Genomic DNA, 27170 nt, shown 5'->3' on the forward strand with positions numbered 1-27170 from the left:
ACATTATTATAAATTTGTAGTGCATACCATTCTTATTGCTTCTGGATTTTACATCAAATTTAGAAAACACTTCACCACACTAAAATCTTTTAAGATTCTCCTATGATTTCTTCAAGTATTTTAAGCTTTTCAGTTTTCACATTTAAAACTGGATTTTATTTTGGTTGAGGTATGAATCCAACTTTTATTTTTTCCTGCAAATAGCTACTCAGGTGTCCTAACACCTTTTAATGAATAAGCCATATTTCCTTCACTGAATTGAAATGTCATCTTTAGCTTGTGCTAACTTCCCATATCTGGGTCTATTTTAGACCTATTTGATTCTAATGATCTGTCTAGTTATATGCCAGTACCAAACTTTTAATTACTGGAGTTTCTATTTTTAATATTTTGTAAGACTTGTCTGTCCTCACTGCTTCTCAGAGCTTTTCGGGCTAGTCTTTTTTTCATAGGAACTTTGGAATCAGTTGTCTAATTTTAGAAAATCCTGGTATTTTTGAGATTGCATTACATTATAGATTAACTTAAAAAGAACTGGCATGTATATGTTGGTAAGTCTTCCTATCCAAGAATATGATATGCCTCCCCATGTTTTTGTGCTTTCTTTCCAGGAGAAACATAGCTTTCTTTTTGTGGTCTTGCATACTGTTTATTACTAGGGATTTTCTTCTTTGTTCTTACTTTAAAAGGAGCTTTTTCTTCCATTATATCTTATAATTGGCTGTTGTTTATATAAATGAAAGCTTTTAATTTCTGTGACCAATTTTATACCCAGTGACTTTATTAGTTTTAAGATACTTTCAGTTGATTCTTAAGTTTTGCACTATCTCCTACAGATACTAATTTTACCTCCTCCATATTTAATGTCTCTAAATTCTCTCACATCTATTAGATAATTCTCCCCTAGGATTTTAAGTTCCTTGAAGGCATGAATTATAGTAGTACATTTTATATATCTATCTGAGCATCAGTAAAATGCTCTACATAAAATGTTAGGAAAACAGAAATACCGAGCGCCTGCTAAATTCTGAATCTGCTTATTTATTCACACCTCTTTTGTCAGGTCCTACTTTTAAATGAACCCAAAACTGAAATCCTTTGAAGTGTCACATATATATTTTGCAACAAAGTAGGCCTTTTAGCTACAATTTTTTTCTTGAATTTACATATGAAATTGCAGGCAAAACCTAAAATTTTTAGTCTCAGATTTGCTTAAACATTCTTGGTGAAATTCATACATTGTCTATAGCAGGTTTCCTAAAGCAATGTATGATTTCATTTAAAAATTACATGTTTTAGGTAAAATGTGAGGTGGGAGGAGAGAATAGCAATTAGAGCTTAAATCAAACAGATCCAAACCAAACATATTTACATGCATGACAGAAGACTGAATTCTATACACTATACAAGAAAATCAGTCTTCTTACTTCACGTACAATCTTACGTTAGAATATTTCCAAACTATACCAGTTGCCTACATAGCAAGGATAAATCAGTCATGTGTGCATCTTAAAGATACTACATCAGTAGCTCCACTTGATAAAGCAAGTATTTCTTCCCCAGGCCTGTGCCACTACTATTGGCCTTAAAATCTTTGAAGGGGAGGAACCACCCATGCCACTTCTTCAGTTAAAACATTTTCAGGCTTTAAAATATTAATAGGGGATTCCGTTGTGGTGGTGGGGGTGAAGGGGAGCTTATATTGTATAGCTTTTAGACAAGATGAATAATTTTTCACCCAGGAAACAGTAAAAGGTCCTCAAAGTATCATCAAGTCCTTGCTATGTCATTTTTCCTTCACAGGACTTATATTTTGAAGAATTGTCACTAGATCATTACAATCATTCTTTTGTGAATTAGTGCAGATGAATTAATACAGATGAGTATGTTACTTCTTGCTAACTCATGAAATAGTTATTTAAAAACTGATGATTTCACTCTATTTTCTCCCAAAAAGAGCCAAGAAGGGAACCGATAATTTAACTTTTAATATCCTTAAAAGGCATTGGAAAGATTATCAGAAAATCCAGGTATTTGTTAAGCTATCTTTATGGCCTAGGTCTTCAATTTCAGATAGGAAAAAAGGGACCCATACTCCTCATTTGAAAAGTGCATTTAGAAATACACAACTTGGGGTGCCTGGGTGGCTCAGTCTGTTGAGTGTCAGACTCTTGATTTTGGTTCAGGTCATGATCTCACGGTTTGTGGGTTTGAGCTCCACATTAGGCTCTGCACTAACAGCATGAAGCCTGCTTCAGATGCTTTCTCTCCCTCTCTCTCTGCTCCTTCTCCTACTCTCAAATAAATAAATAAATACATAAATACATAAACATTAAAAAAAAAGAAATACACAACTTAGGGGCTCATGGCTGGCTCAATTGGTAGAGCATGTGACTCTTGATCTTGGGTTTATGAATTCAAGCCCCACAGAGAGCCTACAAAAAAAAAAAAAAAAAAAAAGAAAAGAAAGCAAGAAGGAAAGAAAGAAAGACACAAATTATACTGTGATACACTCTCCAAATTGGCCTACTATGACTTAGGAATGGATTGTGTCCTGGATTATTATCTGGCGACAAGATATCATCTGTTAAAAGCAAAGAAAACAATACAATTGCTTTTTAAAATTCACTTTTTCCCTAGCTTTAATAAAAAGCAGCCGTCTAAATAAGCAAAAAGCATTTGTTACTTCACTGCTATTACAAAATTTGGAAAAGCAATTTGGGCTTAAGGATCACTTAATTGTCCCCTTGAAGCTAGAAAATAAGTTATTCTATTTTAATTTGGCTTGAAAATGTATTATTTGCAAGACTCAAAATCATTCTGTCCAGATTTACCTTAAATTCACTATCAGCTTCAGCTACTGTCATTCTAATTACCTCACCCCAAAAGTTTGACATGTACATATCTGATCACACCCAGAATGTGAACACGTGTGCTCAGCTGACCTCCTATCTACAGATAAACTACCTACCTCCTAGACAATAGGCAAAGTCATCTTTCCCCATCTCTAAGCTCTAACTCTAAAGGAAGGCTGGTTCCTCTGCTGTGTGCACTGGGAACAGAGCAGGTACTCAATAAATGAGTGAAAGTGATAGAATAGTCATGATGAGCAGAATGTGTTTTAATTTTTTTTATAAGACCATCCAGAAACAATTAACAAAATCATGTAAACTGCTGCTTAATTTCCCCCTTGAATTATTTTCATTATAAGTCAAATATGAATAAATTTGTTGTTCTGGGGCGATACACTTAACTTTGTGTCAAGGCACTCACATGCTAAGCTAGAGCCTAACAGTGACAGAAATACCTGGAAAGTAATTGTGGGGGATAACTGTAATGCTCAAGTAAGATAATATGCTAAGAAAACAAGGCCAGCTCAGACTTACACAGGTATTACCACACTCCTCTTTCCCAACCCTATTTCCACAAGATATAGAAACCAGTGACTCGACTTTCCCAGAATGCTAGTTATTCTTCAAGCTTAATTTATGATAAACATAAAACATATTAAGAATCTAGTTAACTTCTAGTTCAAGAACTGTCGCCACTGATTTAATGTCCTTTAAAGAAATATGATTCTGGTTTGTTCTCGGTAAATAGGTCAGTTGGATTGAGGTTGGAATTTGATAGAGGTTGATTTCAGAAAACTGACAATTCATAAAGGCCAAATATAAATAAAAACATATATGAGAGATACAGACACATACCAACTGTTAACAATTGTTACCTTTTGAGAGGAATGGGGAGGGGCGCCTCGGTGACTCAGTAGGTTAAGCTCTTGACTCTTGATTTTGGTTCTGGTCATGATCTCAAGATTCGTGAGATGGAGCCCCGCGTTGGGCTCTGCTTTAACAGCACACAGTCTCTCTCGCAAAATAAATAAACTCTAAAAAAAAAAAAAAAAGGAATAGGGATGGGGGATGTTGGGGGAAGGGAAATCTGAAAAGGCACTGTTCTTGTTTTTATTAAAGACAGACCAAACATAAGTTTTAATTTTTGGTGCCATGAAGTCTTGTTATGTAACTGTTCCGAGTTGTATAGAGACTTGTTTTATCTTGCTCTGTACTCTCCCTGTCGGCTATACCTTCCCTCTTTTTCGTTCCCTCCCTCAAATAAAAACCCATTCTGAATAAAGACTGCTAAATTTTTGAATTGTATATATTGTCAACAGTAGACCAAAAGTAACGTACTTCAAATGAATTATAAGCAGATGCCTTTTTCCCCCCCGACTGTTCATTTATTTTTGAGAGACACAGAGACAGAGCATGAGTTGGGGAGGGGCAGAGAGAGAAAGACAGAATCCAAAGCAGGCTCCAGAGTCTGAGCTGTCAGCACAGAGTCCGACATGGGGCTCAAACCCACAAACTGTGAAGATCATGACCTGCGCCAAAGTCAGACACTTAATCGACAGAACCATCCACGTGCCCCAGCAAATGCCTTTCTAATATCCCAATTCACATGCTTAAGGAAGACCCTGATTCTGTCTAAGCGCTGGCTTGCATCTACATTCTAGGAGTCTAGTGAAATCTACCTAAGTGACAAGATTCCTTTTGGGAAGGTTTCATGGAAAGTCAGAAGTTATCCTGAAAGGCAAACATCCCAAAGAGATGTGACAGAAAATAAAATGAAAGTATGCATATACTGACATAACAGTTCCTAAACATGTTGGTGAGAGAAAAAAGCAAGTTGCAAAACATATGCGTAGTAAGACAGAATTTATATAAAAATTTAGAACCCACAAAACTATGTATTTCTATAGGTAAATATATATGTATATAAATGCACAGCAAAAAGGTAATTGAAGAGAGTATATACTACAAAGCAATGTTTTCCATTTGGGAGAGGGTGCCTGAGGGGCACTTTCACAATATTTATTCTTTTTTTCCTAGAATATATTCTCAGATAATTAAAAAAAAAATGAGCTTTTACATTTCTAGGAAGTACTACATGTGATGGTTTCCTTAAAAGAGCTTGCTACCAACGATACAGTTTAGCAAATACCACTGTTGTCTGTATTTCAACATTACCGTACTTTATCTCTGCTGTCCCTCACCTTTCTCTCATTGCTCTACACAAGCTCGAACTTAAGGAAGTCGTATTAGCTTTTTCTTGAGTATTTGATAATGAAGAGATGATACAGTTGTCTGGAAGTATCAAAATCAAGGTGAGAACTGACACACTGGGAATAAAGATAGACAGGCTCATCTTTTGGCTTTAATGTAAAGCACTTAGAAATACGTGCAGGCCTCTGAAGAGGACAAGATGCTTAAAGAATAAGATTCTTACTGGGTGTGCCATGTAACATCAACTTGCCATGTTAATTTATCTACTGAAAATTTGTGGTAGAAAGGCTAATATTTAAAAGCACGCTCAGCTTCTCAGAAGAGATGATATATAAATCAGAGAGCACACGCAGTGCTAAAAGTCTATCAAGTTAAAGTGGTATTTGTTTAGAAGAGAAGCATTGTTGCTTGAAAGTGGAAACTCTTAAAAGAGTATTTTTACATTTTTTCATTACATATGATTAATATAATAATACTTGCACTTAGGAAAATTTGCTCAGAATTCTGAGTGATTTGTTTTCTTTGAAAAGGGAAAAGACATCGAAGCCAGACATATATGTAACATAAATTTTGGTCCAAATACATTATTGTTTTTGTTGACTGAAAATTATAGAACAGCAAAATACTAGAATCAACGCCTATTACAAAATCAAGTGAATGTATATATTCAATGAATCCCAGCTTTTAGTTATTAAAACCTAGCTAATACATTTTGAAATTTAGAAAAGAATAAAGATCTACTTAGTCCCTGTACTTTAGACATTATTGTAAGGCTCCTGCTGGTTGCAACGATCTACACCCTTTTCTAGAAGATCTCAACAGCTTTACTAGCCACAAAATATGTATTCCCTCTTTGCCAGACTGCATCTATGAAGAAAACTATATGGCAAACGGAGATCAAAAGATGAATTTCAAAAGTTAAAGGCACAGATCAACATCTCACTTCTGGAGAGAATATAAGTGGTAATTATAAGGGTAAATTCTATTATTTGGAGATAACATCAATGATCTAGATTCCTGGTAGCATTTACAATACAGAAAATTGCAAATCATATTAAATAGTATGCCAATTCATTTTGTGTATGTTCTAAATATTTGGTACAATGCATAACTTGCCTTATTTAGAAATGATAATGTATTTCAAAACAATTATAAAAATGTCAGGTTGTAGAGTTTCATATCTACCTGACTTCTAGTCTACTCCTCACTAACCTCCTGTCATATATCCCAAATTTTATCTTTTCTTGCTGAAAACCTAAATCATTCTTCTTTCTTACTCTAATGCCAAATAAAATGTAATCATTAATAACATATAGCTAATATTAAAAACAAACAAACAAAAAAAGGACTTCAATTTAGCTATAACAGCCATAGCTTTAGGGTGTTTTCAGGTGATTTCCCCAGAACAAAACAAATTCAAACACTCATATTTCATACAATCACATGATGCTTTTTTTTTGAGATTGCTGTTTACCCCCAAATTGTTGCAATATACATTTTTAAAAACAATGATCTTCCTCTATAATCACAAAGCAAAACGAGATGCAGAATACTCATCATCATTACAGAAACGATTGTATACTTTTAACATAATATTCAGGTATTTTTAATGACTATCTTATACCAATTTTTAATTATATATACTAAATGTATACACTTACTAGTTGAAAAATATATTGGTTCTACCTACCTACTACTTTTAATATACAATACAACAACTCATGTCTTCTTCCTAATAGTACAATTCATAAGGACAGGAACACAAAAGATATGTTAAAGAAGTGAAGAAAGTATCAGAGAAATTTCCTCAGCCTTAGTTTCTCATCTCTTTATCGCTCCTTTATGCACATACTACAATTGGCTGGTCCTCTTTCATTCCTCCTTCATCCCACCTAAAGAACTCTCAGACTTTAGAGCAAGGACAGGTATTCCCTATTATTTATTGTTGCTATTGAATTAGCTTAAATTACAAGGTGAAAAACAGAATGAAATGCTTAAGGTTAAGAATGATACACAAAAACTAAGGGAGAGAAAAGAAAAAAATATATGGAGAGTGGTTGTACCCCATCAATAATTATCTGGCAACTTTGGAGCAGAGGTTCTTATCTGGACTTAATATCATTAATACAGGGTCAAAAATTGAGAGTACAACTCTTCAATTATCAGGCTTTATGATTTTACTTTTTGAAATCAAGCTCAATTTCATCTCTCATTAGTTTAAAAAACAGTTCACTCTGAACAAGAGCTTCTTTCCCATCTGCACGTATGATAGTAGAAATGGCAAGGCTTTCTTAACTACCTGTGGAAGAACCAGAAGAGCAAAACAATTTTTCCTGCATTTATACTCATGATTCCTCTGGTCTCCCATGATGCCCTGCATAAACACAAACTTCATAGGAAACTGAGAGACTATACAATCAACAAAACAAAACAAAACAAAATAAAACAAATGTTAGCTTATCTCTCTGACTCTTCCCATACCATCCTCCCCAAACACACACAACAGAGAGAACAGTCTGTTGAGTTTGGGAAGGAGAGTAACCAAAGAAGATAAAGTGAGGGCTCACAGAACGCTTAATACTAAGTTAAAATTTTAACAGCATAGCATAAAGGTGTCAATCCATTCAACTTTAAACCCATTTGGGAAACCTTAAGCTCTTAACTTAAAAATATGGTAGTACTTCTTTAGTAACTATAACCTCTTTACATCCTCTTAATTGCTCATGCCAACGACTTTATTGCGTACTACTGCTTCTTGTAAGAAGTAAATCCAGGAACCATTCCATTTTATCTTAGACATAACATTTACTAGTTTTCCAAGCATGACAGAAATGGAAAAATATATATATTAGAACAAGAACAATGTATGTTAATTTCCACAATTTGTGATCCTTCTGTGAGCACTGTCTGATTCTATTAAAATTAACAAATTTAAGTTCAGTCCTATGCTTAGGAAAAAAAAAAACCTAATGAGACTAATTTACAAAGTATACAAGAATATAATTTTATAATAAATCTTTCCAGTGTTTGCTATAACCGCATTACATGAAATGTTTCCCTTCACAGAAACTCAGGACAGCTCTTATAAAATGGAACAAACTTTTCTGTGTTCATCTCTGGCAAGCAATGAACAAATACAATTTGCTCACAAAGGATTTAAAAGTGCTGCCCCAGGAGCAAGAACTACCCATTAACATGCTGTATGAATGAGTCTTGGTGAGTGGCAACTGTCTGGTACCTCTTCCTCTCTTCTGACACCAGTGAACCCATCTCATATAAAGCCTAAGAGAAAACTAAAGCCATTGCAGAAGTGAAATTCAGCATGCTCCACTCAAATACTTCTAAGGTAACCACTCTAAAACAAAATCAGCAGAATTCATCTCTTTTATCCAAAAAAATCCCCCCCAAACAAAAATAAAAACAAACAAAAAAAGCCCCCCCAAACCCCAACAAACCAAAAGGCAAATGCTGTTGTTCAATCATCAGAAAGACTTACAGAGGCAAAAATATGACAACAGCAATAATTCAAGTAAAGTATATGTGAAAATTGAAACACGCCACTTTCAAGTTAAGACAAAAGTGAAGGGGAGCTATGATCTTTATGTCAGAGTCAAAAAGCTTAGGCATTATCACCAAATGTTAATTCACTTTACAGTCATCAATGAGACTACTGTATGTAGTTTTGCACCTTGCGCTTGTAAAAGCAGATAAAATATTTAATATGTAATTTTACAATGTATTTTACCAGCTCAGCATACAGGTTGTATATAGATTATATCAAAGTAGTAGACAGTTAAGGGGCCTGTGCAAACCCTGCAAAAATAGTACTTCAGGTATCTGCTAATTTAAAAAAAAAACAAAAAAAAAACAAAAACAGTTTGCTGTTTAGAAGTGATACAATTCAAACTACCACAAAATACAAAGGGCTGCAAAAATGTATACCATTCCAACAACATATATAAGTTATTAAATAAAGATCTGATTTAAAAGAATATAAATGAAGCCTTTAAGTAGGTCTTTTCTACATGCATATTATTCCTTATTAAAGAAAAAAATATGTAAAAAGGCCATTGGTAATTGCTTTGTTAACATTTGTAGAAAAATGCCAATTCTCTGGTCACAAACTCCACTAAGTTTAGCACTTAAGGTCTCTGCAGTGTTATAAACGTAATTTAAAATACTGTTAATTCTATAATTCCATTGGTAAAATAATGTGACTTGGAATATGGCAGTCTTCATGTTGAGGGCAATGATCCACAGTTTGTTTGTTTAATCTCTTAAGTGTGATCAGTTATCCAGAAGAACAGCACCCTCCGCCACCGCTCTGGGCTTGAGGTTCATCATCAATAATCTGTACACCCCGCCTTGTGGCTCCTGGTTGACTGGAGCCATTGCCTTTTGCTCTCTCATCCACTTGTGCTGTTTCTATCATCCCTAAGAGAAGGAGAAAACAGAAATTTAAGACCACAATCTATGAATTTTCTCTCTCTATAATTTCAGTATGCCACCACAATAGCCATTTCTGACTTCCAACCAACAGGAAAACTAAATATAATGAACATTTTGTCAGCTCACTGAATAGCTTTTCCTGCAAGTTTAAAAAACTTAATAGCAACTGCATTTGTCCAGTTGCATAATGGCCACAGTGACATCAAGAGAGAGAAAAAAGTTTTTACTTTGAACAAATGTCTGTATACAAGTAATACCCTCAAGATTTTCTAATATACTTGGCGATATGTCAAAGTTTGTATTATTCTGGGGTGCCTGGGTGACTCAATCAGTTTAGCACCTGCTTCAGCTCAGGTCATGATCTCATCATGGTTCATGAGTTTGAGCCCCGCATCGGGCTCTATGCTGACAATGCAGAGCCTGCTTGGGATTCTCTCTCTCTCCCTCTCTCTCTGCCCCTCCCTCATCACACCCTCTCTATCTCAAAGAAAAAAAAAAAAAAACTAAAAGAAAAAATTAATTAAAAAAAATAGTTCATATTATTCTAAGTACAACTGATATTTAGGGAACAAGATTTACTCGTCAACAAATAATGTAATACTTTTATGCAAATAATATTTGAAAGAATGAAAGAGTTTAAGATGAGGGAGGAAGAACAGAGCTGGAACACTCATACTATCTAACTTAAAGATATAGTACATAGTTACCCCAATGGAGAGTGAGATATTGGTGAAAGGAGAGCTCTAAAGATCATGGAGCAGAGTCTGGAAATAGACCCCCACATATATACTCACTTGATTTTTTTTTTTTTTTTTAGTAAAAAAAATTTTTTTTAACATTTATTCATTTTTGAGAGACCGAGAGAGACAGAGCACAAGAGGGGTGGTGGGGCAGAGAGAGAGGCAGACACAGAATCCAAAGCAGGCTCCAGGCTCTGAGCTGTCAGCACAGAGCCTGATGTGAGTGAGGCTCAAAGTCATGAACCATTAGATCATGACCTGAGCCAAAGTCAGAAACTTAACTGACTGAGCCACCCAGGCGCCCCTGGTCACTTGATTTTTGATGTACGTGCCAAGATTATTCAATGAAGAAAGAATAATCTTTTCAAGAAACAGTATTAGAACTGAACATTTACATATAAAAAATAAACCTTGATCTATCTGTACCTCTGACCATATTCAAAAATTAAAAAATGAATTATGAACCTAGATGTAAAACATAAGGTGTGCACAGTTATCCAGAAATATCTAGAAAAAAAACATAGGAGGAAATCTCTGTAGGAAAAAAATCTTTGTGATTCTGATTTGGGCAAAGATTTCTCATATAAGACACAAAAACCACAAATCATAAAGAAAAAATGACAAATAAGACCTTATTAAAATTTAGAACTTCTGCTCTGAAGACACAGTTAAAAAATGAAAATATAAGGCACAGATTAGAAGTAAATATTCACAAAATACGTAGCGGGAAAAACGAAGAAAGAAAAGAGGGAGTCCTTAGAACAATGGTTTCCAAATTTAGTTGTACAGGAAAATCCAATGAGATGAAATTAGAAAACATTACAAATTCTAACTTCTACTTATTTTTCTTCAACCTTTCAAAATCTCTATTTTTTGTTTTACAAAAATGTGTAAAATATATTAGTATTTCTGTATGTTCAATAGTTTTTAAACAAGCATATCAGAAATACTCAAATTTTTTTCTAGGAAGATATATGAGATTTATAACACTTGTAAGCTATAGAGCTAGAACCGTGGTACTCACAGTATGGTCTGAAGACCAGCATCATCGCCACACGGGTGCCTGTTACAAATGAAAAGCTCAGGCCCACACCAAACCGACTCTATCAAATATGTATTTTAACAAGATCCCCAAGCGATTGATATGTATACACAAGCAGCAAGAATACAAATAAACTCTCAAATTTCAGTGTGCATCACAATCATATGGAAAAATTGTTAAAACATAGATTTTAGGTACCACCTCCAGAGATTTTGAGTCAGTTGGTTTAGTAGGGCAGAAGAATCTTCATTTCTAAAAAATCTCAAGTGATACTGATGCTGTTGGTCAGGAGACCTCATTAGAGAATTAAAGCTCTACAAGAATTATGAATGACCTTCAGTTTTTTGTAAAACTGAAATTTACTCCAAAGTTTGTGTTTATATCCATTTTTCTAGAGACAAAAACCATAGTTTCATCAAATTCTCAAGAGTGTGTGGTCCATAAATTAAGGAATATAATTTGACAAAATCATTTCAATCCAATATTCCACAGACTAGGGTTTTCCTAACTATGGTATACATTCTATTGGTGATAAACATTTTCCCTTCTCTCTTTTAAAAAACTTTTTAATCTGAAAAACTTCGAACATATATAAAAAGAGAAAAAACAGCATAATGAAAATCCTTATGTCCATCATACAATTTCATCTATATTCAGCAAGCATCCCTAACACTATCTTTTTTTTTTTTTTAACATTTTTTTTTTTGAAAGACAGAATGAGACAGAGCACGAGCTGGGAGGGCCAGAGAGAGGGAGACCCAGAATCTGAAGCAGGCTTCAGGCTCTGAGCTTGTCAGCACAGAGCCCGACGCAGGGCTTGAATTTACAGCAGTTAAGATCATGACCTGAGCCGAAATCGAATGCTTAACTGACTGAGCCACCCAGGTGGCCCCCTACCACTATCTTGAATCAAATTCTAGACACATAATTTTATTTATAAATTATTTTAATAAGGTCTCTAAAAAATAAGAACTCTTTTTTAAAAAGAACTTTTTTAGGGGTGCCTGGGTGGCTCAGTCGGTTGAGTGTCCGACTTCAGCTCAGGTCATGACCTCACAGCTCGTGAGTTCGAGCCCCGCGTCGGGCTCTGTTCTGACAGCTCAGAGCCTGGAGCCTGCTTCGGATTCTGTGTCTCCCTCTCTCTCTGCCCCTTACCCACTGGCATTCTGTCTCTGTCTCTCTCAAAAATAAATAAACATTAAAAAAATTTTTTTAAGTTAATATTCTTTAAAAAATAAATAAAATAAATAAAAAGAACTTTTTAAAAAAGCAGAATCACAATAACTATAATCACAACTTAAAATTTTTATAATTTTAAAAATAAAGAATAATTCAATTTACATACTAAAAACAAACAAAACACTTCACCCATTTCTCCCCCCCACCCCAAACCCCTGCCTCTCTGTTTTCTGTATCTATGAGATTGATTTTATTATTTACTTTTAGATTCTACATACAGGAGAGATCATGTTATTTATCTTTCTCTGACTTATTTCACTAGGATAATGCCCTCAAAGTCCATCCATGTTGTCACAAATGACAAGATGTTCATTCTTTTTTATGGCTAAATAACATTCCACTCTCTCTATATATATACAGCACGTTTTCTTTATTCATTCACCCATTGATGGAAACTTAAGTTGTTTCCATATCTTGGCTATTGTAAATAATGCTGCAACGAATAAGGTTTATCTTCCAATGTTAATGTTTCTGTTTTCTTCCACTTACTATCCAGGAGTAGAACTGCTGAATCATGTCATAGTTCTATTTGTAATTTTTTTAAGAATTCCATACTGTTTTCCCTAGTGGCTGGACACATTTACATTCCACCAATAGTGCACAAGCGTTCTCTTTTCTTCACATCCTCGCTAACACTTGTTTCTAGCCATTCATTCTAATAGGTATGAAGTATTATCTCATCTCATAAGTTTTGGTTTGTATTTCCCTGATAATTAATGATACAGAACATCTCTTCATGTACCTATTGGCCAACTCTGTGTCTTCTTTGGAAAAATGTTTATTCAGACCTTTGACCAATTTTTTAATTGGATTCTCTGTAAGGTTTTCTTTTTAATCTATTGAGTTGCAGGAGTTCTTTATATATTTTGGACATTAGCCCCTTATGAGACATGATTTGCAAACACTTGCTCCCATTTGGTAGGTTGCCTTTTTATTTTGCTGATGGTTTTCTTTGCTGGACAGAAGCCTTTTAGTTTGATGTAGTCTAATGTCTCTCTTTGCTCTTGTTGCATTTGCTTTTGCTGTCAGATTAAAAAAAATCATTGCTAAGACCTATGTCAAGGAGCTTACTGCCTATGTTTTCTTCTAGGAGTTTCAGGTCTTAGGCTTAACTCTTAAATTCATTTAAATTAATTTTTGTCTATGGTGTAGAATAGTGGTCCAGGTTCATTCATTTATATGGGACTGTCCAATTTCCCCAACACCATTTATTGAAGAGACAGTCCTTTCCTAGCTATATATTCTTGGCTCCTTTGTCGTAAGCTAATTGACCATATATGAATGAGTTTATTTCTGGGCTCTGCATTATGTCCCATTGATCTGTGTGTGTTTTTATGTCACTGTTTTACTATAGCTGTTTTACTATAGCTCTGTAATATAGTTGAAAATCAGGGAGTGTGATCCTCTAGCTTTGTTCCTCATCTCAAGATTTCTTTGGCTATTCAGGGTCCTTTATGGTTCTATACAAATTTTAGGGTTGGGTATTCTCCTTCTACGAAAAATGCCATTGTAATTTTTTTAAATGTTTATTTATTTTTGAAAGGGTGCAAGTGGGGGGAGGGGCAGAGAGAGAAGGGGAGAGAGGATCTGAAGTGGGCTCTGTGCTGACAGCAGAGAGCCTAATGCAGGGCTTAAACTCACAAGCTGGGAGATCATGACCTGAGCTGAAGTCGACTGAGCTATCTAGGTGCCCCACCATTGTAATTTTGATAAGGACTGCACTGAATCTGCTTTGACTAGTATGGCATTTAATAATATTAATTCTTCTAGCCTATGAGCATGGAATATCTTTCCATTTATTTGTCTTCAATTTCTTTCTTTAATGTTTTATAGTTTTCAACATATAAGTCTTTCACCTCATTTTCATGAAATTCATTCCTATGCATTTTATCATTCTTTTAATGTTCATTTTTGAGAGAGAGAGACAGAGATAGAACGCAAGTTGGGGAGAGGCAGAGAGAGAGGGACACACAGAATACAAAATAGGCTCCAGGCTCTGAGCTGTCAGCACAGAGCCCGATGCAGGGCTCAAACTCAGAAACTGTGAGATCACCTGAGCTGAGGTCAGACACTTAACTGACTGAGCCACCCAGGCGCCTGTATTTTATCATTTCTGATGTAACTGCAAATGGGATTGTTTTCTTAATTTCTGATAGTGCATTATTAGTGTCTAGAAACACAACTGATTTTTGCTTATTGATTTCTTATATCCTACAATGAACTATATTTGCTTATTAGTTCTAACAGTTTTTTGATGGGAGTCTTTAAGGGTTTTCTATATATAATATCATCTGCAAATACTGACAGTTTTACTTCTTCCTTTCTAACCATATGCCTTTTGTTTCTTTTTCTTTGCCTAACTGCTCTGACTAGGACTTACAATACTATGTTGAATAAAAGTGGCAAAAGTGAGCATCCCTTGTCTTGTTCCTGATCTTAAAGGAAATGCTTTCAGTTTTTCTCCATTGAGTATGATGCTAGTTGTGGGTTTGCTGCATATGGCCTTTATTATGTTAAGGTACATTCCCTCTATACCCACTTGGTTAAGAAGTTTTTTGTTTTTTTTTTTTATCATAAATGGATGCTGAATTTTGTCAAATACTTCTCCTGCATCTACTGAAATGATCATATGATTTTATCCTTCATTTTGTTAACATGGTGTAGCACAATGACTAAGTTATGGATGTTGAACCATCCTTGCATCCCTGGAATAAATCCCATTTGATCATGGTGTTATGATCTTTCCAGTGTATTGCTGAATTCAGTTTACTAATATTTTGTTGAGGGTTTTTGCATTTATGTTCATCAAGGATACTGGCCTGTAATTTTCTTCTCTTGTGGTGTCCCTGTCTGGCTTTGGTGTCAGGGTAATGCTTGCTTTGCAAAATGAGTTTGGAGTTTCCTTCTTTTCTACTTTTTGGAAGAATTTGAGAAGGACTGGTATTCTTTGAATGTTTAGTAGAACATTCTTTGAATGTTTAGTAGAATTCACCAGTGAAGCCATCTGGTCCTGGATTTCTGTTTGTTGGGAGGTTTTTGATTACTGATTCAATCTCCTTACTAGTAATCAGTCTGTTCAGAATTTATATTTCATCATGATTCATTATTGGTAGGTTATATATTTCTAGGAATTTGTTGATGTCTTCTAGGTTGTCCAATTTACTGGCATATAATTGTTCACAGTAGTGTCTCGTGATCCTTTGTATTTCTGTGGTATCAGTTGTAAAGCGTCTGCTTTCACATCTTCCTCCCTCCCTCTCCTTCCTTCCTTCCTTCCTTCCTCCCCTCCTCCCTCACTGCCTCCTTTCCTCCCCTTCCTTCCTTCTTCCCTCCCTCCCCTTCCTCCCTCCCTCCCCTTCCTCCCTCCCTCCCCTCCTTCCTTAAACAAGGGGTTCGACATCCAATCCATCTGGGAAATGCTGGTTCTTCTCCTTTAATGTCTATTTATTTGGAGAGAGAAAGTGTGACTGGAGCAGGGGCAGAGAGAGAGGAGAGAGAGACAAAGAATCCCAAGCAGTCTCCGTGCTGTCAGCACAGAGCCCTACATGGGTCTCAAACTCACGAACTGTGTATCATGATCTGAACTAAAATCAAGAGCTGGACACTTAATCAACTGAGCCACCCAGGCACCCATCCACTTTCATTTTTATTTATTTGAGTACTCTTTGTTTTTGGTGAGTCTAACTGAAGTTTTTAAAATTTTATCTTTAAAGAACTAGCTCTTAGTTTCACTGATCTTTTTTCTTTTCTTTTTTTTTTTTTTTTTTTTTTTTTTTTTTTTGGTCTCTGCTTCATTTATTTCTACTCCAATTTTTGTTGTTCCCTTTCTTCCCCTAATTTTGGGCTTTGTTCTTCTTTTTCTAGTTCCTTGATATATAAAGTCATGTTGTTTCTTTGTGATTTTTTCAAAGTTTTATTTATTTATTTTTTGTAATATCTACTCCCAACATGGGGCTCAAACTCACAACGCTGAGATTGAGTCACATGCTCTTCCAACGGAGACAGCCAGGCATCCCTATATGAGACTCTTTTTGATTCCTGAGTTAGGTATCGCTATAAACTTCCCTCTTAGAACTGCTTTTCCTACATCTTATAAAGTTTGGTATGTTACATTTACATTTTTGTTTATCTAAAAGTATATTTTTATTTCTCTTGATTTCTTCTTCGACTTGCTGGCTGTTCATTAGCATGCTGTTTATTCTCCACATATTTGTGAAATTTTCAGTTTTCTTTGTGTAGCTAATTTCTAATTTTATACCATTGTGGTTGGAAAAGATGCTTGATATTTCAGTCCTCTTGAATTTATTAAGACTTGTTTTGTGGCATGATATACAATCTTGGAAAGTGTTCCAGGTGAACTTGGGAAAAATGTGCATTGTGTTGCTTTTGGATAGAATGTCCTCTAAAAACCTGTTAAGTACATCTGATTTAACATGTCATTTAAGGCCAATGTTTCCTTACTGCTTTTCTGTCTGCATATGTATCCATTGATGTAAATGGGGAATTAAAGTCCCCTACCATTATTTTTATTGCTATTTCTTTCTTTAGGTCTGTTGATATTTGCTTTATATATTTAGGTGCTCCTGTGTTGGGTGCACAAATATTACAAATGTCTTATCTTCTTGTTGGAATGATCCCTTTATCATTTATGCAATGCCACTGTCTCTTATTACAGTCTCTGTTTTAAATTCTATTTTGTCTGATATATGAATAGCTACTTCAACTTTCTTTTGGTTTCCGTTTACATGGAATGTCTTTTTTCATCCCTTCACTTTCAGTCTGTGTGTATCCTTACATCTAAACTGATGCTAACAAACCGGATCCAACAATACATGAAAACAATTATTCACCATAATCAAGAGGGATTTATTCCTGGGATGCAGAGCTGGTTCAATATCTACAAATTAATCAATGTGATACACCACATTAAGAAAAAAAAAGGATAAGAACCACAATGATCCTCTCAATAGACGCAGAAAAAGCATTTGACAAAATACAGTATCCTTTCTTGATAAAACCCTCAAGAAAGTAGGAATGGAAGGAACATTCCTCAACATCATAAAGGCCATATACAAAAGACCCACAGCTAACATCATCCTCAATGGGGAGAAACTGAGAGCTTTCCCCCTAAGGTCAGGGACACGACAGGGATGTCCACTCTCAATGCTGTTGTTCAACATAGTGTTGGAAGTCCTAGCCACAGCAATCAGACAACAAAAAGAAATAAAAGACATCCAAACTGGCAAGGAAGAAGTCAAACTTTCACTCTTTACGGATGATATGATACTCTATGTGGAAAACCCAAAAGACTCCACACAAAAAACTGCTAGAACTGATACATGAATTCAGCAAAGTTGCAGGATATAAAATACAGAAATTGGTTACATTTCCATACACCCATAATGAAGCAGCAGAAAGAGAAATCAAGGAATCTGTTCCATTTACAGTTGCGCCAAAAACCATAAAATACCTAGGAATAACCCTAACCAAAGTGGTAAAAGATCTACACACTGAAAAGTATAGAAAGCTTATGAAAGAAATTGAAGAAGACACAAAGAAATGGAAAAACATTCCACACTGATGGATTGGGAAAAAAAAAATATTGTTAAAATATTACCCATACTACCAAAGCAATCTACACATTCAATGCAATCCCTATCAAAATAATACCAGCATTCTTCACAGAACTAGAACAAACAGTCCTAAAATTCATATGGAACCAGAAAAGACCTTGAATAGCCAAAGGAATGTTGAAAAAAGAAAACCAAAGCTGAAGGCATCACAATTCCGGACTTCAAGCTACATTACAAAGCTGTAATCATCAAGACAGTATGGTACTGGCAAAAAAGCAGACACATTAGATCAATGGAACAGAATAGAGAACCCAGAAATGGGCCCACAAATATATGGCCAACTGATCTGCAACAAAGCAGGAAAGGATATCCAATGGGAAAAAGACAGTCTCATCAGCAAATGGTGTTGGGAAAACTGGACAGTGTGACATGCAGAATGAACCTGGACCACTTTCTGACACCATACACAAAAATAAACTCAAAATGGATGAAAGACCTAAACAAATGTAAGATAGGAAGTCATCAAAGTCCTAGAGGAGAAAATAGGCAACAACCTCTTGACCTCAGCCGCACCAACTTCTTACTTGACATGTCACCCACAGGCACGGGAAGGAAACAAAAGCAAAAATGAACTATTAGGACCTTATCAAGATAAAAAGCCTTCATGCAGTGAAGGAAACAATCAGCAAAACTAAAAGGCAAATGACAGAATGGGAGAAGATATTTGCAAATGGCATACTGGATAAAGGGTTAGTATACAAAATCTGTAATGAACTCCTCAAAGTCAATACCCAAAAATAAATAATCCAGTGAAGAAATAGACAAAAGACATGACTAGACACTTTCCAAAGAAGACATCCAGATGACTAACAGACACATGAAAAAATGCTCAACATCACTCATCATCAGGGAAATACAAATCAAAACCACATTGACATACCACCTCACACCTGTCAGAATGGCTAAAATTAACAACTCAGGCAACAACAGATGTTGGTGAGGATGCAGAGAAAAGGGAACCCTTTTGCACTGCTGGTGGGAATGCAAACTGGTGCAGCCATTCTGGAAAACAGTATGGAGATTCCTCAAAACATTAAAAATAGAACTACCCTATGACCCAGCAATTGCACTACTAGGTATTTATCCAAAGGTTCCAAAAATACTGATTCGAAGGGCCACAGGCACCCCAATGTTTATAGCAGCACTATCGACCGCAGTCAAATCATGGAAAGAGCCCAAATGTCCATCAACTGATGAATGGATAAAGAAGATGTGGTGTACACACACACACACACACACACACACACACACACACACACACAATGGAATACTGATCAAAAAGAATGAAATCTTGCCATTTGCAACAATGTGAATGGAAGAGTGTATTATGCTAAGTGAAATAAGTCAATCAGAGAAAAGCAGTATCATATTCCACTCAAATGTGGAATTTGAGAAACTCAACAGATGATCATAGGGGAAGGGAGGGAAAAGTAAGATAAAAACAGAGAGGGAGGCAAACCATAAGAAACTCTTAAATATAGAGAACAAACTGAGGTTTGGAGGGATGGTGGATGGGGGGATAGGCTAAATGGGTGAGAGTCATTAAAGACAGCACTTGTTGTGATGAGCACTAGGCGTTATATGTAAGTGATGAATCATGAATTTCTACTCCTGAAATTATTACACTGTATGTTAACTTGGATTTAAATTAAAAATAAGTAAAAATAAATAAATAAACCGAGTCTCTTATAGGCAGCATATACATGGGTCTGTTTTTTTTTTTTAAGACTTTTTTTTTTTTTAAGTTTATTTGAGAGAGTGTGTGCCCACACGTGTGAGTGGGGGAGGGGCAAAGAGAGAGGTAGAGAGAGAATCTCAAGCAGGTGCCGCACTTTCAGTGCAGAGCCTAACCCATGCCTTGATCCCGTGAACCATGAGATCATGACCTGAGCTGAATCGAGTCAATGCTTAACCAACTGAGCCACCCAGGCACCCTGGTCTTGTTTTTTTTAATCCACTCAAGCCATTCTATGTCTTTTGACTTGAGAACCTAGTCCATTTACATTTAAAGTAGTTATAGGTATGTTTACTGCCATTCTATTTTTTAGCTGTTTTTGTAATTCCTCTTTGTTTCTTTCTTCTTCTCTTGCTCTTTCCTTTGAGGTTTGATGACATACTTCAGTGGTATGCTTATATTCCTTTGTCTTTATCTTTTGTATATTTACTATAGGTTTTTGTTTTGTGGTTACAAAGAGGCTTACATATAACAGCTTGTGTCTATAATAGTCTATTTTAAGTTGATAACATCTTAAAAAAATTTTTTTAATGTTTATTTATTTTTGAGAGAGGAAGAGACAGCATGAGCAGGAAGAGGCAGAGAGAGAGAGGGAGACAAAGAATACAAAGCAGGCTCCAGGCTCTGCGCTATCAGCACAGAGCCTTACGCGGGGCTCGAACTCATGAACTGTGAGATCATGATCTGAGCCAAAGTCAGACACTTAACCAACTGAGCACCCAGGCACCCTGTTAAGTTGATAACATCTTAAACTTGATCCTACTGTAATGCTCAACATTATTACTCCCCTATGTTTCTGATGTCATGTTTTACATCTTTTCATCTTACGTATACCTCAACTAATTATCACAATTATGGTTATCTTTACTACTTTTGTCTTCTAACTTTCACACTAACTTTATAATCAGTTAATATACTACCTTTACTATTCACCTTCCAGTGAGATTTCATCTCTTATGTGTATTCCTGCTACTAATTAGCACCCTTCCTTTTCAGATATAAGAAGTCCCTTCAACATATCTTTAAGGCAAGTTTGGTGGTGATGAACGTTAGCTTTTGCTTGTCTGGAAAATCCTTTATCTCTCCTTCACTTCTGAATGATACTTTTGCCAGGTAGAGAATTTTTGGTTGGAAGGTTTTTTACTTACAGTACTTTGAACATATCATGCCACTCCTTCTGCCCTGTGAAACTGCTGCTGAAAGGTCTGCTGATAATCTTATGGGGATTGCCCTGTATGTAACAAGTTGTTTTTGTCTTGCCCCTTTTAATAGTCTCTCCTTGTCTTTTGACATTTTAATTAGAATGTATCTTCAGTGTGGATCACTTTAGGTTTCTCTTATTTGGAACTCTCTGGGCTTCCTGCACTTGGATGTCTGTTTCCTTACCCAGGTTGGGAAGTTTTTAGCCATTATTTCCTCAAATAAGATTTCTGCCCCCCTTCTCTCTCTCTCTCTTCTTCTGGGATCCCTAGAATGCGAATGTTAGACTGCTTGATATTGTTCCATAAATGCCTTAAACTATCTTCACCTTTTTTCACGTTTTTTCTTTTTGCTGCTCTGACTGGGTGTCACTGCCTTGTCTTTGAGTTGACTGATCATTTCTTCTGCTTCATCTAGGCTGATGTTGAATACCTTTGGTGTATTTTTCAGTTCATTTACTGTTTTCTTCAGCTCTGACTTCTATTTGTTGTATCTTCCATCTCCTGTTGAAATTGTGAGGATCTTTATAACCATTACTCTGAATTCTTTGTAAGGTAAATTACTTATCTCTGTCTTATTCAGGTTTTTTCCTGAGGTTTTATCTTGTTCTTTCATTTGGAACATATTCCTGTTTCTTCATTTTGTGTGACTCTCCATGTTGCTTTCTGCATAGTAAATGGAACAGGCTGCTTCTCCAAGCAGCCTATTGTATTTTTAATAGCTCCCAGTAGTTGAGGATGTGCCAAGATGTATCAGTGTCCCAAATGGGAGGATCTCAGCACCTAGATTCAGGCTGACCGGAAGCCTGATCTTTAGGTATCAGCTTTTAAAAGTATGCAGATATACAGTCCTCTGGGACTGCAAGCAGAAGCCCCACTGGCTACCAGGGCCAGGTGATCTGGAAGTGTCCCCTGGGCAGTAGTCACTAAAATTAGGGCTCTAGACAAATGTATAAGCTCTTTCCTAGGTTATACTAGCAAGCCAGAACAAGGTAGAAGAAGAGCACAAAGATGGTGCCCACAGCCTACATTCCTTGAATGCAGTTCCACAGGCCACTAAATGTGTGCCAAACCTAAAACCTGCCCCTCAGGCCACAGTCATGACGATTAGCGAATGGGCCTCCTTCACGAAAAAATTGAGCTTGTGGATCTGGTGCTTCTTGCTGTGTCCTGTGGGTGGTGGCTGTTTAAGAGCTCTTTCTCTGTTGATTACAGTCCTGTGGGACCCACAGACATAGGCCCCACTGGCCACCAGAGCCAGGTAATATAGAAGGGTCCCCTGGCAGCAGTTACAAAAATTGGGGTGCCAGACAGGGGTATGAGCTCCTTTTTGAGTAACACCAATTATTATAGTCCAATAGGACTAAGAATATAAGCTCCCCTGGCCTTTAGGCCAGGTGATTAAGAGGTGTTTCCTGGGTGGCAGGTGCAAAAATTGGGGCACCAAATGTGTGCAAAAGCTCTCCTACCAGAGATACTGGTACTCTGGAGCACAGCAAAGTGGGAATGCAGCAAAGGAAAAGCATGAAGATGACACCCGCCAGCCTCCGTCCCAGGAGAGTATTCCACCAGCAGGCTCCTAGATGTGTGTGTTAGATTAGATGCCTGCCCTGCGGGCTGACACTTTTAAGCAGGTGAATCTCCTTCACTTTAAAACATTTTTTTTTTATTTGAGAGAACTAGAGCATAAACAGAGAAGGGGGCAGAGAGAGAGAGAGAGACAGAGAGAGAGAGAGAGAGAGAGAGAGAGAGAGAGAGAGAGAGAGAATCTCAAGCAGGCTCCACACGCAGTGCTAAGCCTGACACAGGGCTTGATCCCATGACCCTGGGATCATGACCTGAGCTGAAATCAAGAGTTGGATGTTTAACTAACTAAACCACCCAGGTACCCTAAGCCTCCCTCACTTTAAGTTAGTGTGATCAGCTGCCTCTGACCTAGGCCCTGGGGCAGGTGAGTCCAAGCACACAGCCCTTTAAGAACTGTTTTTCAGGGCACCCGAGTGGCTCAGTCGGTTAAGCAGCCGACTTTGGCTCAAGTCATGATCTCACTTTTCACGGAGTTCAAGTCCCGCACAGGGTGAGCTTGAGCCCTGCATTGGGTGAGCTTGAGTCCCGCCTTCTCTCTCTTTGCCCCTCACGGGATTCTCTCTGCCCCTTGCTCACTTGAGCCTTCTCTTCTCTATCTCAAAAAAAACAAACCCAAAAAACAGTTTTTCAGACTTTCAGTATTGTAGGTCTTGGGATGTGAGACATGCTGATTTTCAAAGTTAGATATTTGGGGGACTCATCTCATTAATGTCTTAAAAGTTGAGATGCCCACTGTGGGGTTCATAATCTTCACTCCTTACGGAGAAGCTATAGGTTTTGAGTTCCCTTTTAGTTGTGGGTCATCACACCAGGGATGTGGTTTATGGCAAGATTGTGTTTCAGCCTCTTCTACCTTCTTCAGTGTCATTTTCTTATTATTTGTCCAAGGTATAGTTGTCACTCAGTAAGACTTTATGTTTTTTAAAGAGGAAATTGTATCATATGTACCTTTAGACTCAGTGTATCAATGAGAAAAGGTAAGTTCAAGATCTTCTGATGTTACCATCTTGAAGCAAAACCTCAATAATTTCTTTCTTTTAATTTTTCTTTTTTTTTATATTTGAGAGAGCGTGAGGAAGGGGCAGAGAGAGAGGGAGCACTAGCAGCACAGAGCCTGATGTGAGGTTTTAACTCATGAACCGTGAGATCATGAACTGAGCTGAAACCAAGAGTCAGATGCTTAAACAATTGAACCACCCAGGCACCCATACTCCATGTGAGGCTTCAACTCACAACCTTGAGGTCAAAAGTCACATGCTCTACCAACTGAGCTAGCCAGACACCCCTTAATAATATCATCAAATATCCAGTGAGTAGTCATATAGTCCCTATTGTTTAACAAATGTCCTTTTTCACTACTTTGTCGAATCAGGATCCAAATAAGGTCCATCCAGTGCAACAGGTTGTTATATCTCTTAAATCTGTTTTAATCTGTATACTCTCCTCTATTTTTATTTTTGACAGTTATGTATTTATTTTAATGTGTATTTAGCACATATCATATCTGCTGATTTCATATCCATTAACTAGTGCTTGAAATAGAGGTAAATAGGTATTTAAGCTTTAAATAATGAGTTTAAGAAAAAAATATTAAGTAAATAATAGTGCTGTCAGATGTGATAAATCATCAGTGTGGTCATTAATTGAGACTGTAAAACATCACTTAAAAAATATTACCAATATTTTTAAAAGAGCTATTTCTAAAATATACAAAGTCTGAATACACCTACTTTTACAAAGATCAAGAAAGAGTTCCTCAATTCCTTTGTTCTGTTTGGCTGAAGTATGATAATGTTTTGCTCCAACAGATTCTGCATACCTTAAAAAAAAAAGAGTAACGTCAGTGATTGATGCAAAAAATTTTTTCATGTTTTTGTCATGTTTTAAGTAGCAATTTTAGTGACTTATTACTAATTAACCCACATTTAGTGAAATTAAGATGCACTGAACCAAATTTTAATTAAGAACATGAGAATAACAACACTTGAAATGTTTAAGTTAATTTGGAACCCAAATACAAGTTTTTGTGATTCACTATTTGCTGATAGTTTTCTTTCGCATCACTCTTTATATTTTTTACTGAAATCAAAAAGAGAAGTGAGAATGGAGTAACTTTAAATGTCAAAAGTCCAGAAATTACCAATGTAAATATGCTTCACTGATTCCAATAGCTCATTTTAGATTAAGAGGTTTCAGTATTACATAAATGGTAAAATACACTGTGCAAAGAAAAGGACTTCTACCAGGGAGTGACAGGAGGGAGGGAGAAAGGGTGATCACTTACGATTCTGCTTCTTGAATGGAAACATGTCTCTCCTTTTCCAAGTCTATTTTATTACCTAGTTTGAAAAAGTAAAGATGCCAATTCTTAATATTGATTCATTTTTATAACAGAACTAAGTCAATTCTAAATACACAATTGCCATTTTAATCACCTGGAAAAATAATACAAATTCCCATCAAACTTCTACATGTCCTGAAACTATAAAGTTAAACCCTATAATATAAGGGCAGATCATGACTGTCAAGGTAAATGCCTCAACCTCCTTCAAATGGCTCAATGCAAATCCCTCCTGAAGCAGAGAAAATAACTTTTCCAAAGAGATGGGCACTATTCTTTGATTTAGGAGATAAGTGAGACAACATACACTTGGAAACCTATGATTCTTAGCCAAGTGTAAATGGTCCCCAGTCAACATAGAGACAGTCAATAATTAAGCAAGGCTATCTTACTATTCATGAAAGATATTAGGCTAACCTAAGGGTATTTGGTATTATGGCTCTTTAAGCATTTCACCACCACTGGAGAGGAAACTGCACTGTTTATTTAACATGAGAGAGCTTAATATATGCATATCATGCGAATTTAAAATTACTGAAAATAAGTTTAACTCTTCTTAAACAATGGGACGAAACCGAAATTATGCTAAAAAAGCCACCAGAATAAAAGTGAAGAAACTGCAAAATGCAGATTCCCTATTTAAATACAGAATAGAGGTTAAGGTGAGTTGGCTGGACAGACAACACTAAAGGAAGGATACTTCAAACAAATATCTTCTATTTTGACTTATAGAGGAAAAAAAGAAACTTTTGTAAATAAGGTCATCTTTTCTTGGGACATTAGAGAATCTAGATGATTTCAGATAAAGCACGATAAGCACCCAATGAAAGATGCTTACAACTGAGAAGTAGAAGCCCGGAGGTTCTGTACATGGAGGACCTCAAATAAACTGAGCACCCAATTGTGGGCAGCTGCAAGTCACTATTTTACAACATAGCCAAAGCAGGAGAGGGAAACAGATTATACTAAAGCTCAGTGATTATCAACAAATTCTATAGTGAACTGTTCCTTCTTTGGGGATTGTTTACCTTAGCAAGAAAACCATATTAATTCTGATTTTCTACATTCTACTTGTCAATAAAAATTTAAATTTGCTAAATATTACAGCCAATATAGCGGACAGTCACCAGAAGTTGTTTTATGCTATGAAGAAAGCAAAAAGCACCACCTAGTGGTCTGTGGTTCCAACAGAGGCACAAGACTGCCACGAGTCTCCGATCAAGAAGACTTTTGTCCCAATTACCTAAAACCCTATGAGCTGTTTTTCTCAATCTTTAATGCCTCTGTTTTCAAATTCCACCAGGATTATCAACATCTGTTCTTAAAAAATGAGGATACAGAAAGTAGAAAATTTGAGTACTGCCTCAAATGAATATTTGGGGGAAATTATTCAGACACTGCTATGATCTAATATTATCTAATAACATTTTAAACTTACCTAACTTTAATAAATCTGGTTATCATTAAAATAGCTATCTTAATAACCTAATTATTTTTTTAAACAAAAAATTTTTGTTTACTACTAGTTCTTTGAACAATCGGTATTCATAGGGAGTGACAGCACAGATTAAGTCAAAAAAAAACACATTGTGGTGACTGACATCCTTCCAAAACTCAAAATTTTTTTAGTGCCTACAGTTCTTTTAAAAGCAAGACATCTAGGGGAGCCTGGGTGGCTCAAATGGTTGAGCATCCAACTTTGGCTCAGGTCATGATCTCACAGTTCATGAGTTCGAGCCCTGCATTAGGCTCTGTGCTGACAGCTCAGAGCCTGGAGCCTGCTTCAAATTCTGTCTCCCTCTCTCTCTGCCCCTCCCCTGCTCATGCTCTGTCTCTCTCTTAAAAATAAAAACATTAAAAAAAAGCAAGACATCTAAAGGATTAAGGCTTTGAGGTTTCGTATCTGTTTCAATATTACTATACAGCTATGTAGGGAACTTTCTAATAGACTTGAAACACCTGAAGAAAGATTACCAACAAGTAAAGTACAGTACTATAAAGATAAGGGGGAAAAAATTGGCTGAAGCTATTGAAGAGGAAGGTGAAAAGCCACCCTGCTAAGAAGCAAAAACTTTTATTTTTTATAAAAACACATTTGAATTAAGATCATGGAAAGGATATACCCATTGCTAAGGGCAGATG

The 27170-nt window shown here is 36.2% G+C and overlaps 1 protein-coding gene across 1 annotated transcript in view; it reads right to left on the minus strand.

The window, feature by feature from the left end:
- Positions 1 to 3100: 3100 nt before the first annotated feature.
- RAB21 (RAB21, member RAS oncogene family) overlaps positions 3101 to 27170 on the minus strand; it is a 45392-nt gene continuing 21322 nt past the window's right edge. The window contains exons 5-7 of the mRNA XM_019455111.2: positions 24972 to 25026; positions 24418 to 24506; positions 3101 to 9497 (exon numbers count right to left, since the gene is read on the minus strand). Coding sequence (XP_019310656.1) covers positions 9355 to 9497; positions 24418 to 24506; positions 24972 to 25026 — 287 coding nt within the window. The 3' untranslated portion in view covers positions 3101 to 9354. The remainder of the gene's footprint in view (positions 9498 to 24417; positions 24507 to 24971; positions 25027 to 27170) is intronic.

Source organism: Panthera pardus, unplaced genomic scaffold (genome assembly GCF_024362965.1).
Source record: "Panthera pardus isolate Hobbes unplaced genomic scaffold, ASM2436296v1 HiC_scaffold_6, whole genome shotgun sequence".
NCBI classification, from domain to species: Eukaryota; Metazoa; Chordata; class Mammalia; order Carnivora; family Felidae; genus Panthera; species Panthera pardus.